At 37.9% G+C, this 14385-nt stretch overlaps 1 protein-coding gene across 1 annotated transcript; it reads left to right on the forward strand.

Moving 5' to 3' along the window:
* The first annotated feature begins 391 nt into the window (after nucleotides 1-391).
* On the forward strand, nucleotides 392-14385 carry LOC139140388 (chondroitin sulfate synthase 2-like). The gene is made up of 3 exons (XM_070709604.1): nucleotides 392-1268; nucleotides 4555-4700; nucleotides 9668-14385. The coding sequence occupies exons 1-3, from the start codon at nucleotides 551-553 to the stop codon at nucleotides 11096-11098; spliced, it is 2295 nt and encodes a 764-aa protein (XP_070565705.1). The 5' UTR covers nucleotides 392-550; the 3' UTR covers nucleotides 11099-14385.

Raw genomic sequence — 14385 nt, forward strand, 5'->3', positions numbered from 1 at the left:
ACCTCCATACCACAGTCGTTTGGTGGACTATTCAGCTCTGGGACTATTCGCCCCATAGACGAGTGCACAGTTTCTCGCTTCTGTACACTCGTCTATGGGTGGAATAGTCCCAGAGCTGAATAGCCCACCAACGACTGTGTCCATACTTTCCAAAATCAAGCATATGTCGACATTGATGATGAAAAACGAAAAATCATTTTATTTTTTAGTCCTTGCCGTAGTTCACCCGTGCCATGGTCCAGGTCACGTCTGAGAAAAAAAATCATAGACGATAATATTAGAAGAACAAAGTGAAGCCGTACGTGCATCCTCCACGACGTCCACCAGCACTGTACAATGTGCTGATCACATGATCTTGTCAGGTGACAGCGCAGCCAGCGGTAGAAAGAGCAGCGAATCGCTTGCTCAAGACTGAGTCCATACACACAAAGATGGTAGACTTCCGTTGATGATGTGGCTACGTAGCTTGCTGTGTCTGTCTTCATGTCTCCTCTCTTACGGATGAGAAGACTTCATATTTAGAGCTTGGTGGTATTTATATGTCGCAACAATGATGATCGTCGTCAAAGGAACGGTTCCTTGCTGTTTTACGCGAGTGCGCCCGATCATTCCGATAGCCCTTGGAGTGTGCCTCGGCATAACGCTAAGTTTACTGTGCTCGCCACTTTTAGACACGAACTGTGGACTTGAAAGTTTTGTACACATGGGTAAAAGCAGAAAAACATCAGCGTATGTAGCTAACCCAGAGGAGAAAAACGGATTCAGCTACGCCCAGGACGATTTTGAACCAGTGCTGATGACAAAAGACAATCCTCCCGAAAAGAAGGTCGAAAAAACACGATTGGTTAGGACTCGATATATTTCATCGGAGCTTGGAATCAAAGAAAAACTCTTCGTTGCCGTTGTGGCCACCAGACAACTCGTGAACGAAAACTCCCTAAGTGTTGCTTTGAACAAAACACTAGCTCACTACGTCTCAAAACTCGTGTTTTTCACCAACATCAGACCGGCAACAACGCCGACAGGCCTGACGGTGGTGACTTTCCCGGACACTCAGCCAATCACGCAAATGTTTCACACCTGGCATTACATCTACGAACACTTCGGCAACGACTACGATTGGTTCCTGATGATGCAGGACGACACGTACACGTACGGCGAGAGGCTGATGGATTTCATGAACCACATCAGCATTGGGCGGGATGCGTATATCGGGCTTCCTCAGCACGATGCGGACATGGACATTACCTACTGCCAAAGTGAACCAGGTAAAAAAATGTCATTGACATTGAACTTACAGAGCCGTGAAATGCTATTCATTCTGTATCCTTGGAGGTATCTATTAGTACCTCCATGTTACGTGATTACTATACAATGCAAATGTATCTTTCAAAGTTTGTCTGGCATTGTTTGTGAATAACTATCAAACTGCGAAAGCACAGAAATTGTGTTTAAAACCAAACAAACTCCCATTCACTGTAAGCCATATGCCACACTCTGCATAATAAACATAATGCAGACTTCTTTTTTCGATGAGCACACAGTTAGTCAGGTAAAGTAACCGTGATTAGCTTACGAAAAAAAGAGTCAGCTGACTTGGGAGTAGTTGATACTCCAAGATACACAGTTCTTCTGACTTGATTTATTTGTAATAGTTTTGATCATCCCCTTTCCCAAGGTCAAAAGTGGTCAGCAAAGTGTAAAGTGTTGTATGTTAAATAAGATACAGTGTAATTCACATTGAATACAACTATTGAATAATACTTACAAGGCGACCTTCAACTTCACAACATGATGGATGAAATTCCCTTCACACAATGCAAAATTTAACTATACCCCCCTCCCCTAAGAAAATATTTTTTGCTTTTATTCAAACCCCAGAAGGGAAATTCAGGTTACAATCTTATTATAATTCTCAATAATTGTTTTTGCTGAATAAAAGGCAAGAAAGTGGGAAACAGTGCCTATCATCACAAAACTTGTGAAATTCATCAGTACAAGTTGCATGTTCTGTTTAATATACACCTGTAAAAAATGAAAATAATGTCATCACCAACACATGTGAAAGTGAAGTTTTGTCATTGAACTGAGGTCAACCCCACACACACCCACCCCCTCCCCCAAACGAAAAAATGATTTACTGTTTGAACTCCTGCTACAATCTTAGACAGACTTTTATCAATTTAGGACCACAGTCCATTTAGACCAATTTATTGGCAAAGCTTTGTTCAAATTGTTGCAACCTATAAGCACACTCTTTTACACGCACCATTTTACATTAATACTCGACAATACTATTGAACCAAGATACTGTAACAAGTAAACAATACTGAACAGATAACTGATACTAACTGGCCGAAAACAATTCCAGCAAAACTTTCCTGGCCTAATGGCCATTAAGGACACTGTCATGGAGTGTTTCACAAATTGTAGAATTGGATGAATTTGATCAATAACAGGCCAGTAATTATTCAGATATATGATGTACTGGTTCTAAGGTGTTAAATATCCTTGAGTAAATACCAGCTAGTACACTTATTTGAGAACCTTCCACCCCTTTGGCTTTTGAGAGCCATCCACCCCATTTGGCTGTCTATAGATCCACCCATCCTGGTTGCAAACAAAAGAACATACCAAGTTCTTGTGGTGACTGGTGGGAAAATATCAGAATACTCCGACCCACAGTGCGATGTTTATATCCATCTGATGCATCATTCTAACATCTTTGATATTTCAAGGTGGCAGCTGTAACTTGGTTCATGAAAGGTGTCAAAACTTGTGGATGCATGATCATGAAATTAAATACACCAGTGTTCTACCAATTTGGCAGTTAAACTTCAGGGCAGAAAGTTGATAAACATGCCAAGTATATTTGCCAGCATTTCCCGTCATTTTACCTGTAGTAGTGGTGAGGGAGGAGGGCAAAAATGTTAACAGTCAGTTTCAAAAGAAATTGAATTTAACTTTTTCAACTAAAAACTGACCAAAAAGTAACAAATGCATATTAATGAATTCATAGGATACACCAGACACTGGGGGGGGGGGGAAAAAAAAAAAAAATGGGGCATATGCTGTCCATATAGAGATCCCTTTATCTTGGTTAGCTATAAAGTTACACAGTTTGAGATTATCCAAAGTAAACAGAGTACCAGTACATGTATTAATGCTGGTAGCAGCCTGGAAAGGCGTGTGGCCTGCCCACACCAGGCGTTATACCTGCATGAATGACTCGGGTATATTTATGCTTGCCACATGGAAATTCTTTATTACTGAAATACACAAACACAGGCAACCAACAGCAAACTACCTTCATTTACAATCAATACACTGGATTACAGGCCATACTACTGATAACGAAATGTCAAGGTCTTGTTTGCTGATGCCAGATGTGTTTAAGTAAATGGCAATTGTAATTAATTTCTGGAGAATATTATCAATGAGATAGAAACCCGTGATATTGACCCAATGAAATCTCTTTTGGGTTAGCTTGTTTGGTTATAAATGTGTATTATTATATTAGCTGAAACTGGACAAAACCATTTGTGTTATAATTTATTTACTTTCAGTACTTTCAAGTTTTCAGTCTCCCTCTACCCAGGACCAGTAATCTCACACTCTTCAGGACTCTTGAAGCTACATTTACTTACTTCATACCAAAGTTAAGGGTCTGAAAATGCATTTCTTGCTTTTTCGAGTTAAATATCCATTCAGCTCCCAAGTGTGGATATAGTCCCCTCTATGCAATGCATTTTCAGGATTGGTTCCACCTCATCTTTTATGAAAAAGACCCTACAGCTAAGGTAGTATGCACCTCGAAAGTGAAAGACTAACTTTTGCTCTAACTTTCCTCAAGGAATCTTTCAATCGTTCTCTTTCAAAATCAAAAATAAAAATTGGGGGTCACCGTACAAATTTTGATACAAGAGAAACAAATTACCCAAGATTTCCAATATTACAAATTCAAAATGGCCGCCATCCCCTGTGTTAACTCTATGGAGAATAATGAAAATTTCGAATTTCGAAAAACTAAGCCGGTAAAAAGTTTTCTTTCACCAAGAGCTTTAAAATGAACCCCCACATGTGGTATATCAGAAGAGAATCGTAAAAGTTTGAGAGTCCGAATGTCTGTCCCCGAGGTGCGTTCTACCTTAAAAAGATAAAATTTTCTGCTACTCTAATATATTTTAAGTGGCCTGTAGCAAATGCAAGATCAGCACACCTGAAGAACGCTGGGCCCAGCTTTATCATGGAATTAATCAGTGCCTGAGGGTGCCTTTCATGTTAAATTAATATAAACATACCCCCTAGGATAGTGTTGAATTGTACTGAAGCTTAGTGTACTGTAAGCCCTAAGTTCCTCAGTCTTATCGCAAGTACTTCTTTAGAATTTGAAATTTTTTGTGTCATGTTTGGTTGAGATTTCTAACCACCCAAATGTACTGGTAGCTGTGATGTGCGACCATGCAAAGGTGAAGATAATGTAATACTGCTGAAAAAATACAGATTCATATTTTTTCTCTGTTACCATGTATTTTACTTTTCATCTTTTCAAAGGTTTCATAATCTCAAGAAATCTTCTGTTGAAGTTTGGCAGCCATATTGAAGAATGCATGAGTCAATCGTGGGCTAATTTACCTGACCTTGAGCTTGGCCACTGTATTGACCTCCACACCAAAGTTCAGTGTTCTGATCTCTTCTGTGTAAGTATTTACTTTTATCAATACTACGATCGCACTTGTACATTTTGTGTAGATGTTTCTGCATTGTCATGTAAAGGGAAGGACTAAGCAACTGCAGCAGGAGCAATGGTGAGCAAATCCACATTGAAACTGAAGGTCCAAGGACAGTGGACAGATTTCCAAATAAGCCTGCAGTCCTGCAACTAACTGTCTGCTTGTGCCACTATCAATTCTCAATCATAATCCCCCCCCCCCCCCCCCCCCCCCCCCCGATCCATTATGGTGCAGTCAGACCATAAACGGCAAAACAAATGCAGTACTAGGTAAAAAATTGGTGGTCTTGGACCTGAGACCACAGGATTCACTGGTCTTTGAAGAAGTTTCTATTACACATGTCTCTGGCGTATGTGTACTTAACTTATCAAGATGGGAGGATATGAGCAATTTTACAGTCAGTCAACAGACAATATTGTTTTAGCTCCTCCAACATGGGAGTGTACTCTTCTTTAAAGCTTATACTGCAGCTCAGTTGCTTCTTCTTTTCATTAGAGTAGTTTGCAGGACATCTGCATTGGTTCTTGAAAGCATGGCTACCCTTGAGTCACGCCAAGTTGCCAGGGTTGTACAATCTTTATATAACTTTCATATAAGATCGAAAATTTGATATTTCTTTTGTCCCTGACAATTCTTGTGGAATGAAGTGAAGTTAATGACTTTTTCATATTTGTTTTCACAGTTTTCTTTCATGTTTTCTTTCAAAGAGACAGGCCTCATTCTCTGGTTGTCAGGTTATTAGACTGTTCAAGAGCAACATTAGTTTTATTTTGTTTGAATTCTCAGATCACCAAAATGTACATAGATCACAACTGTTTTAACACCTTTTGCTAATCCTGCAAACAAAGAGCAAACTGTTGATGCTGTTACCACCTCTCTATGTTGATGGTGACTGGAACAGCGTGGGTATGACTAGAATTTTTACTTATGACGTGGGGATTAAACTAAGGTGGAATAGTGTTTCCATACAATCTTTGTATTCAAGTGGAGAATTTTAGGGTGATAGTTTTTCAGAAATTCACAATCCGGGAAACAATACCAGTTTTGTGTACCCGCAGTTACTCATGTGTTCTGGGCAATTTACAACCAATGGTGGCTGCCTAGACATAATTTCATTGTACTAGAAGAGCAGAGGTCTATCAACAAAGAATGAAATCAGTGTTAATTGTTTCCTGAATTGCCTGACTTTGGAGTTAAGGTCATAGGGGTCAGTTTCATAATTTGAATCAAGACACAAAGCAGCTGACGAGTTGAGCACAATCCTTTTCCTGCCAGACCGTATCACTTCCCCCTCAGACAAGTCAGTATTTAGGGGTATTGAGCCAAAACTCTGTGTATATTCACCCACTTGGCTTGGGGTATGCTATAGCAGCTTTTAATTCGTGAAAATCATGTTTACCGTATCTCAGTTTTCAGGGGCTTCTATTAAAAGGTTCAATTTTTTGTTGAAATGCAACATATTGGGCGTGTCATGCTCCACTAGTTTTAACCAACTTGACCTGATCGCAACCTATTAAAATGGGTGGGATAAGGGTTTTAATGAAAATTTGAATGTTAATGGTAATGACTGTGACTGCTTCAAAAAACACATTCTGATAGACATGTTTTAAAGTGAGATCCACTATGCAAAGGATCTGACATGCAGAGATTAGTTTTTGTTATGACCTCAAAGCAAAACTATGTTTTTACTTTTATTCAAAAGTAAAGTGGACATTTAGGAAGGAAGGGAGGTGTGCAATAGTCATGTTAACACTCTGTCCCATTCTCAAGCATCTGAGATAACATTATCCCATAATATGTGCATTCTTGATTTACATGCAAGAACACTGTGTTCACAATGGCTGGTTTTTTTGAAACATCTTGATTTTCAGATAACAAATGTAATAGTCGACAGGCTCAGGTTGCCTGTATAATGGCTTTTTAACCTATCCAGTGACAGGGGCCATTTTAAAAGTTTATTTACCCGTAGCTCGCTTCAATTATCCGGCATACCACTACCATCTTGTGAAAGGTGAAAAATGCAAACATCTTTTCTGTTGAGGAGTAAGCTAAAGTTGAAATGGATGACTTTGTGTGAGTTGGTAACATGAGGAGTTTTTCAGATCATTCAGTGCTTTTTACAGAGGTAATGGCCTGTGTATTCATTGAAGTGAGATGCATTGAACTTCAAGGTGTGTTTGAAAACATGGAGGAGGCAAATCCCAATTCTGGGTTCCTGCATAATCCTTGCATATAACCCAGATACACTCTTTCCATCTTTTTAGTGACATTGTGATTTTTAGTACCCACTGGACAAAGTCCAGAACAGGGACTTCTGGATAGTGTGGTATCTGTTTGTCTGGAGCAGACTGGTGTGATTTGTCTCAAACATGGTATAAGCATAACATACTATATAGTATACATATCCACATAGATTTGTTTTGTCTTCAAATCCAATATGGCTGCCAGGCAGCCATTTTGTGCAAAGTGCTATAGTGTACACAAATGTACTAGCCCAGAAAGGGAATGTTGCTTGCTTGCTGTATTTTAGTTGTGTAAATTTGAAATTTTAATCTTCTGTGCTACATTATAAATACAATCACTTGTGAAAGTTTGGTACTTATAACCTTCTTTGTGGTTGCAATGAAGAATGGATGGTTGACTATTATGTGATCACCTAGGCAAACCATCAAAGTCTATTTGAACCTGAAGTTTTAGACTACAGCTTTTTATGAATGTTACTATAATTCAATTCCTATTCTCTTTAATTTCAGTGTCAACTTCATCCATCCAATTGTCAACCTATATTTGTGTTGTCTTACTTTGCTTTGATCTTTGTGTATATAAATCAATATTTACTGTATACTGAGCTCCATACAGTAAAAGCTTTGCAAAGTTATGTTTTTGTCATTTGTGTTGTCTTACTTCACTTTGATCTTTGTCAAAATTAATATTTACTGTACTGAGTTGGGTACCCAAACAGCTGCAGTTTTAACGTTGATACTTTTTGCAGGTATACTGTTATACCATGCAAAATTATAACTTTTTCCTTTCAAGCATATTTTGCTGCCTTATTTAATGTACAGGAGTTGAAGGGCAAAACTTGTCTGAATAATGAAGAGTTGAATTATGGTGATTAAAATTATTTTAACCCATTGAAAGACATGAAGAAAACAGGACAAAAGTAATGTGGTATCATATGTTTTCGATACCACAAAAGTCACATAAGACTATAGAACATTAATGTCTTCACTTCTATACCTCAGACTTAAAATGTTAATTTACTAAAATGTGGTTCCAAAAGAGTGAACTCAGTGTTGTAAATTCAAACACAGCACTACTACTGTGAAGTTGTGTGTGCACATGTTGTGCACCCGGTAATCATAGAAACCACCTTATCAGTCACAAAGGTATAATGTATGCTATGAGACAATCAATATATATCCTATAATAGATTCCTATAACTGCTGACTTTATTGCAGATCAGCATAGCATGTGTTTGAACAGCCATATGGCTGTACGGACCAGCGTGAAAATTCCATTGATTGATGTAAATTCAATGGACCGGTGTTAATTGCATATAGTTACAAAGAAACTGACTGGTACTTTTATTTGCACTGTGAAAATTGTAGAGGCATGGCAACCTTGTCAAATACAAGAGAAAAGAAAATATGTTAATAATGATATGCATGAATATGTCCTAATTTGTGCGTGTTTCTGTAATCACGGGTATTTTGATCAAAATTGTCAAAGCAATAAGCTTCATATGTGTTTTACTCTGTTGATTCCAGTAAATTTTCTCAAATTTTGTTTTGAACATATTGCTGAATTATGCTTTTTTCACAGCAGTATCTAAGTACCTTAATCTTCACACAACATGCTTTTTAACATCTCAGTCAGTGCAAATGTTAAAGAGCAGTTGTTCAACCCTGACGAAAAAAAACATTATTATCCCATGTTTTGGTGTCTTTACAAAGAGAATATTCATGATACTTACTCTGTATGTAATAAGTAGACATGCTGGTGATAAAAGTTATTGATTAATCCTCTCGGTAGAATTTAAATTTTGCCAAGTTAAACTGTGTTTTCATGTCTTTTGTGACCCCATGATATTTCAAAATCGATTGGGAAATTTAAAGGGACATTAGCTGTAACTTTTGACTAATTTTTCACTACTCTATTTCAATGTATCAACTACAGAATTTTACTATAATCCGATCATCATGACCAATGCAGGTGTCCTGCTTGCCAACGCAGCCTGTATACATGAATTGACCATTGTTAGTGTTGATAAATGTATTCTAGTCCGGACCTGAATACAAAATTTGAACAATAACAATGCAGATTATACTCAAATAGGGTATATTTATGAGCTAAATATTAGGAATTTCTCCACGGTTCAGAGATTCAAGCCAGACACTGCAGATGATACATAGAACAAACAAAATTTAAAAAATGACCAAAGTTACAGCTAATGGATCTTTAAGAGCTACCAACAACGTGTAATCAGTGTTGCTACTTCCAAAATAGACATCTATTTTCAAATGTTTGTCAGCATTGAAAAGACCATGCGTCAAATGAAGATGAACAGGTGTAAGACATTGTAGTTTTAGATGCGATTTCATTAAAAAATTGACCAGACTTTCAAGTAAATTCAATCAAGTGATTATGACCCATAATCTCTAGGAGATAAAACTTAAGCTTAGCGTGACTTTGAAAATCTTGCAAGTACTGTGAGAAGGAAATTAATGTTTCAATGAAAATGCATTCATTGTATGAATATAGATGTTTATCAAAACAAGACTTTCCTACACTTCATTGGTGAAAGTTGAGAGTTTGTTGTAGAAGACAAGTCTTTGATAATGCATAAAGATACATTGTATGCACCCCTTTGTCATTCCAGCAGAACATTGGACTGTAACATGATTTTTCTGTCTTTCTCTTTTTGCCCACAGGACTCTGTGTTTCGAACCTTTAACTTGCATCACAAAAAGCCAACAGCCGATACGTTGAAGGAGAAGAACCTGAAGGACGCCCTCACTGTGTATCCAGCGAGTGACCCACCGTCAGTTTACCTGCTGCACAGGCACTTCTCGGAGCTGGAGCTGCGTCGGACCTACGACCAGATCCAAGACTTGCAACAGTCCATCAAGAATGTGAGTCAGTATATGCCAGGTGGGGAGGAATCACTCACGTGGCCCATTGGCTATCCACCACCTTACAAACCGACATCACGATTTGACGTCCTGGTGTGGGAATATTTCACAGAGACACACTTATTCGGAGGAAGCGACCATGATCCCAAGAAGCCGCTAGGTGGTGCTGACAAGGATGATGTCAACGAGATAATCTCAGTCGCTGTAGAGAGGTTTAATGAAAAGTACAACAATGCTTTCACCTACTTTGGTCTGATCAATGGGTATCGGAGATTCGACCCAACCAGAGGAATGGAGTACACGCTAGACTTGGCACTGAAAAAGGTGGCTGATAACACATTTGTGCACAAAAGATGTAACCTCCTTAGACCCCTCAGCAAGGTGGAAATTGTACCAATGCCATATGTCACTGAGAGTTCACGTGTGGTCATTGTGATACCCATACAGGTACATGATAGAGACCAATTTAAAATTTTCATGGAGGGTTACTCCCAAGTGTGCCTTGAAACCAATGACAACACTGCACTGCTGACCATCTTCATGTACCAGCCAGCAGATGCAAACAAGATGACAGAAAGCGACGTTTTCACAGAGCAGAAAGCGCTAATCAGCTCATATGAGAGAAAATTTCAGGGCTCCCAGCTTCCTTGGGTCAGTATTCAGATACACGTTCCCTCTCCGTTTGCAATCATGGAAGTGGCGTCCTCAAAGTTCCCGGAAAATACACTATTTTTCCTGAGTTCTGTGGATCTCATACTGTCAGCAGAATTCCTCAACAGATGCCGGATGAATTCGATCCAGGGTTGGCAGGTTTTCTTCCCCATGCCCTTCTCGCTGTACGACTCCTCCATCGTGCACAGAGACAGCACAAAGAGCGAAGCGGATAAGATGGAGGTTCTCAAAGACAACGGACACTTCGACATGTACATGTACGAGTTTGCCGGCTTCTACAACTCAGACTACATGAAAGCCCTCAAGTCGTGGAAAGAGAAGGCCTCCAGTCAAGACGCCATGATCTCGGATACAGACTTCTTCAACATGTTTCTAGATTCCAAAATACATGTGTTCCACGCTGTAGAGCCCTCACTGAAGAGAATGTACAGACCAAGAGTGTGCAGCCCCGTACAGAGTGAAGACTATTACAAACGATGCCAGCAGAGCAATGCTGAGAATATGGGGTCACGATCACACCTAGCCAAGTATCTCTTTGACCAGGGTATACTGACATAATGTGGCTGACAATGTCTTATACTGAAAAATATGAATTATATTTATTATCACCTTACATGTTGAACTGAAGTACAAGAAAAAAATTTTAAGACATTCTACGTGCCAATATGTGACCATACTTTCTGCGTGTAGGTACATGTTAGCTGGCTTTCGTCTCTCTAGGACACTGTCTTTTGAAAGCCATTGCTTATTCATTTCTATGCCTTAATTGATTTTATGTTTGCTTGCTTATTTTATCAAATCACATGCCTCACCCATGTCAAATTTTAAACGAAATCGCCATCTTGATAGTGCATTTCAGCCAATCAGCTTTTGTAAAAATGGGTGCAATCTACAGAGTCCCGTTCATCACATGATCAACATTTACGGGCGGTTTTTTTTTTCGTTCCATGATAAATTGAATCAGATAAAAAGTATTTAGTGTCAGGCCTCCAGTATGAAAATGCAAGAAGTTTGGTAACAAACTGACACAAGCAGGATCAGCAGGTTTTGTAACTTGTTACACTGCAGTTTTAATAGACCTGGAAGATCTGTCGCTCGAAGGCGCTTTCTACACTCCACCGAGGGAAGCGTAGGGAGCGTTGAGTGATGGATCTTTCAGTCTACATTTTTAACAGTCCCAAGCATTCTAGTAATTGAACATTGTATACCTTAAAGCCAAGGATCAAACTGTCTTTAGGATGAGACACAAAATGAAATAGCTTACTGAAATCTTTCACCCCAAAGCTTGGTCTAAATCATTTTTTTTCAGAGGGTAGGTGGGACCTGTGAAATGAGAGTGGCAGTGTGACCACTATCACTGCCAAGAAAGGACTTCTGATTATTTATGCTCTATCCATATTTGTTCATCTTTTTTATGATGGGGATGAAGGGGAAATATTTTATGAAGATTTGAGTAATTTACTCGGCAAATGAGATTCTTAAAAACTTCACAGAACTGAGGAAAAATGAAAATTATAAAACTTATATTAAAGTAATTTAAGATGAATTGAAAAGTAATGCTATAAAATCACTGGTATGAAGTATAGAATAAATTCTTCATTTTGTGACAAGTATCGAAGTACCTGCGCATAGGAGAATGATGAATAATGTTATAGCTGTGCATAATTCAATTTGTAAATCATTTGCAAAAGAAGAATCGAAAAGTTTTATCAAATTGTATCGATATTTTTAATGAAATGGCTCTTAGACTATTCAAAATTACTTCTGAGTTGGAATCTGCGTGAAAATTAAATTACGCTTGCCTTGGGTAATCATCTAAAAAATCAAATTATGGTCATTGATGTTTTCATAACAAAAGTTGCGATTGGAAAAATTAATAATTGCAAATTTTCATGTGTCTGTAATCAACTGCATTGTGTCTCTTTGACCGTGTATTTGAACGAAGATGCTTGTGGCATTTAAATTTTCACTGCAATATTTTCACTTTTTAAAAACCATGGAGGGACTTTGATTACAACAAAGAAAACAACACTCTTGATGGTTTTTGCCATTTTGACTACAAGGCATTCCTCCACCACGTGAGTCAGTACACTTACCAGTACTTAATTTCAAGATAAAAATTAAGATTACCAGTCTCTTTTCAAATGAAGTTACAAGGGAGCAAATTCTACTTACTGCAAAGAGAGTGCATGTGTTACAGTAATGATGTTGACCTTGGAGTGTATTCCAAAGCTGCCATTTTACTCTATTCAGACCAAGCCATTCAAATTCAAGGCCCTTAAAAGGTCAGTGTACCACATTCAAGAGTGGCATAAACCATCAACAGTGTTCTCCAAAGCATGGGGGAAATCGGAAGAGCAGCTAATTTACATAACATTACCAATTTGTATTTTCTTATTATGTAAAAGAATCATATTTGTCAAGATATTAGCATATATAGAGATTATGGAGAAGCCTGATTAATATCAGATCAAGTCTTACTCAGTACAGTGTAAATGTGACCATATTTGTGTATATCTCCACAAAACAAGACTATAAAAGTCATGTTTAATGACTCTTTTGAGGGGAGTGCAAATGGCTCATTTGGTAAATCACATTTTATCGAACACATTATGTTCACTAGTTTTAACCACCATGATTGATAATGAAGGATGACATTTTGTCTGAAAATTATTTGTATTGCAATCATGGTTATATGTAAATGAAATTTCAAGATTAAGTGTCATCAGAAAGCTAGTCTGAACAATTCTTGATGCGTGAACTTTAAATATCAGAGAAAATTTATCATTCATACAAGTTTTTAGTAAAATATGGGACTAGGAAATCAACATGACAGAAAGTTCAACAGGTACTGAATTCAAACTGTGATCTTAATAAGAAATTTCAATGAATGTGGCAAAAATCAGGTAATCAGAAAAGTGTATATTTTTTAACCACCGATGGCAACATTCACTAACATTTGACCTGCTTCAGTTGTCCAACTTTGAGTCACTCTGTATCATCCATGATTGAAGATTTTCACAGTTCTGACATTCATACTTTCTATCAATATCTCTCAAAATCAAGTAAAGTTTTATGTTTATCAATTCCAAAGCTGATGCGTTTTACAGAATTCATAATTGCCAAAAAGTCAAGAGTTTAAACAAACATGGCCCATCAGGGTAAAAAGAACACATACACTTTTTCAGCAGTTGATTTTTGTTATTTATCTATTTATTACTTTTTACCTGGCGTTATTATCTAAAGAACTTTAAATATTTTGACTCGTGCACTTTGGAATACCGTATTTCATTTGTGCAATTTGTTACTAACTGAGAGCAAAATTTGCATACTTTTCCGTTATTTCCAGTCAGCACAAGTTTCTCACGAGGCAAAACAACAAAAAAGTGGCCTGATTCCTGAGCTATCCTTCCTTGCTCAGAAAATATAAATCTCCAGATATTTTCTGTTCACTGACAAGCCAGGCTTTTATTAATCCCAATGAATACACTGCACTTTATCATGCAGTTGCCATCAAGACATGTTCCAGTCACACCAGATGCAGTGTTGTGAGTCTCCCAGAACAACACATGCCTGTCTCATTTGAACCCAAATAACTACACCTGTCGTGTCAAGGGTCATAGGTCGTTATGGGTCCTTCATAAGCTGGCAGAGCAGAGATGTTTAGATTAAAAAAGGGAAAACAAGATGCTTTAATTTATTTCCAACAAAAACAATTCAAAATCAGTATTTGTTTCTTTCCTGTTTTCTTTCTCCTTAGAGATATAACTACATGTACTTCATTGACGCATGCATAATGTGTACTTCTTAATAAAATGTCTACTGGCTTGATTACCTGAAATGAA

Source organism: Ptychodera flava, chromosome 9 (assembly GCF_041260155.1).
Source record: "Ptychodera flava strain L36383 chromosome 9, AS_Pfla_20210202, whole genome shotgun sequence".
In the NCBI taxonomy this organism is placed as follows: Eukaryota; Metazoa; Hemichordata; class Enteropneusta; family Ptychoderidae; genus Ptychodera; species Ptychodera flava.

Bases quoted from the DNA above. Each gene is read 5' to 3' on its own strand.
- LOC139140388 (XM_070709604.1), top strand. From the start codon at position 551: ATGATGATCGTCGTCAAAGGAACGGTTCCTTGCTGTTTTACGCGAGTG. The intron at 1,269-4,554 runs GTAAAAAAATGT...ATCTTTTCAAAG, and splicing joins CTACTGCCAAAGTGAACCAG to GTTTCATAATCTCAAGAAAT. The intron at 4,701-9,667 runs GTAAGTATTTAC...TTTTGCCCACAG, and splicing joins AGTGTTCTGATCTCTTCTGT to GACTCTGTGTTTCGAACCTT.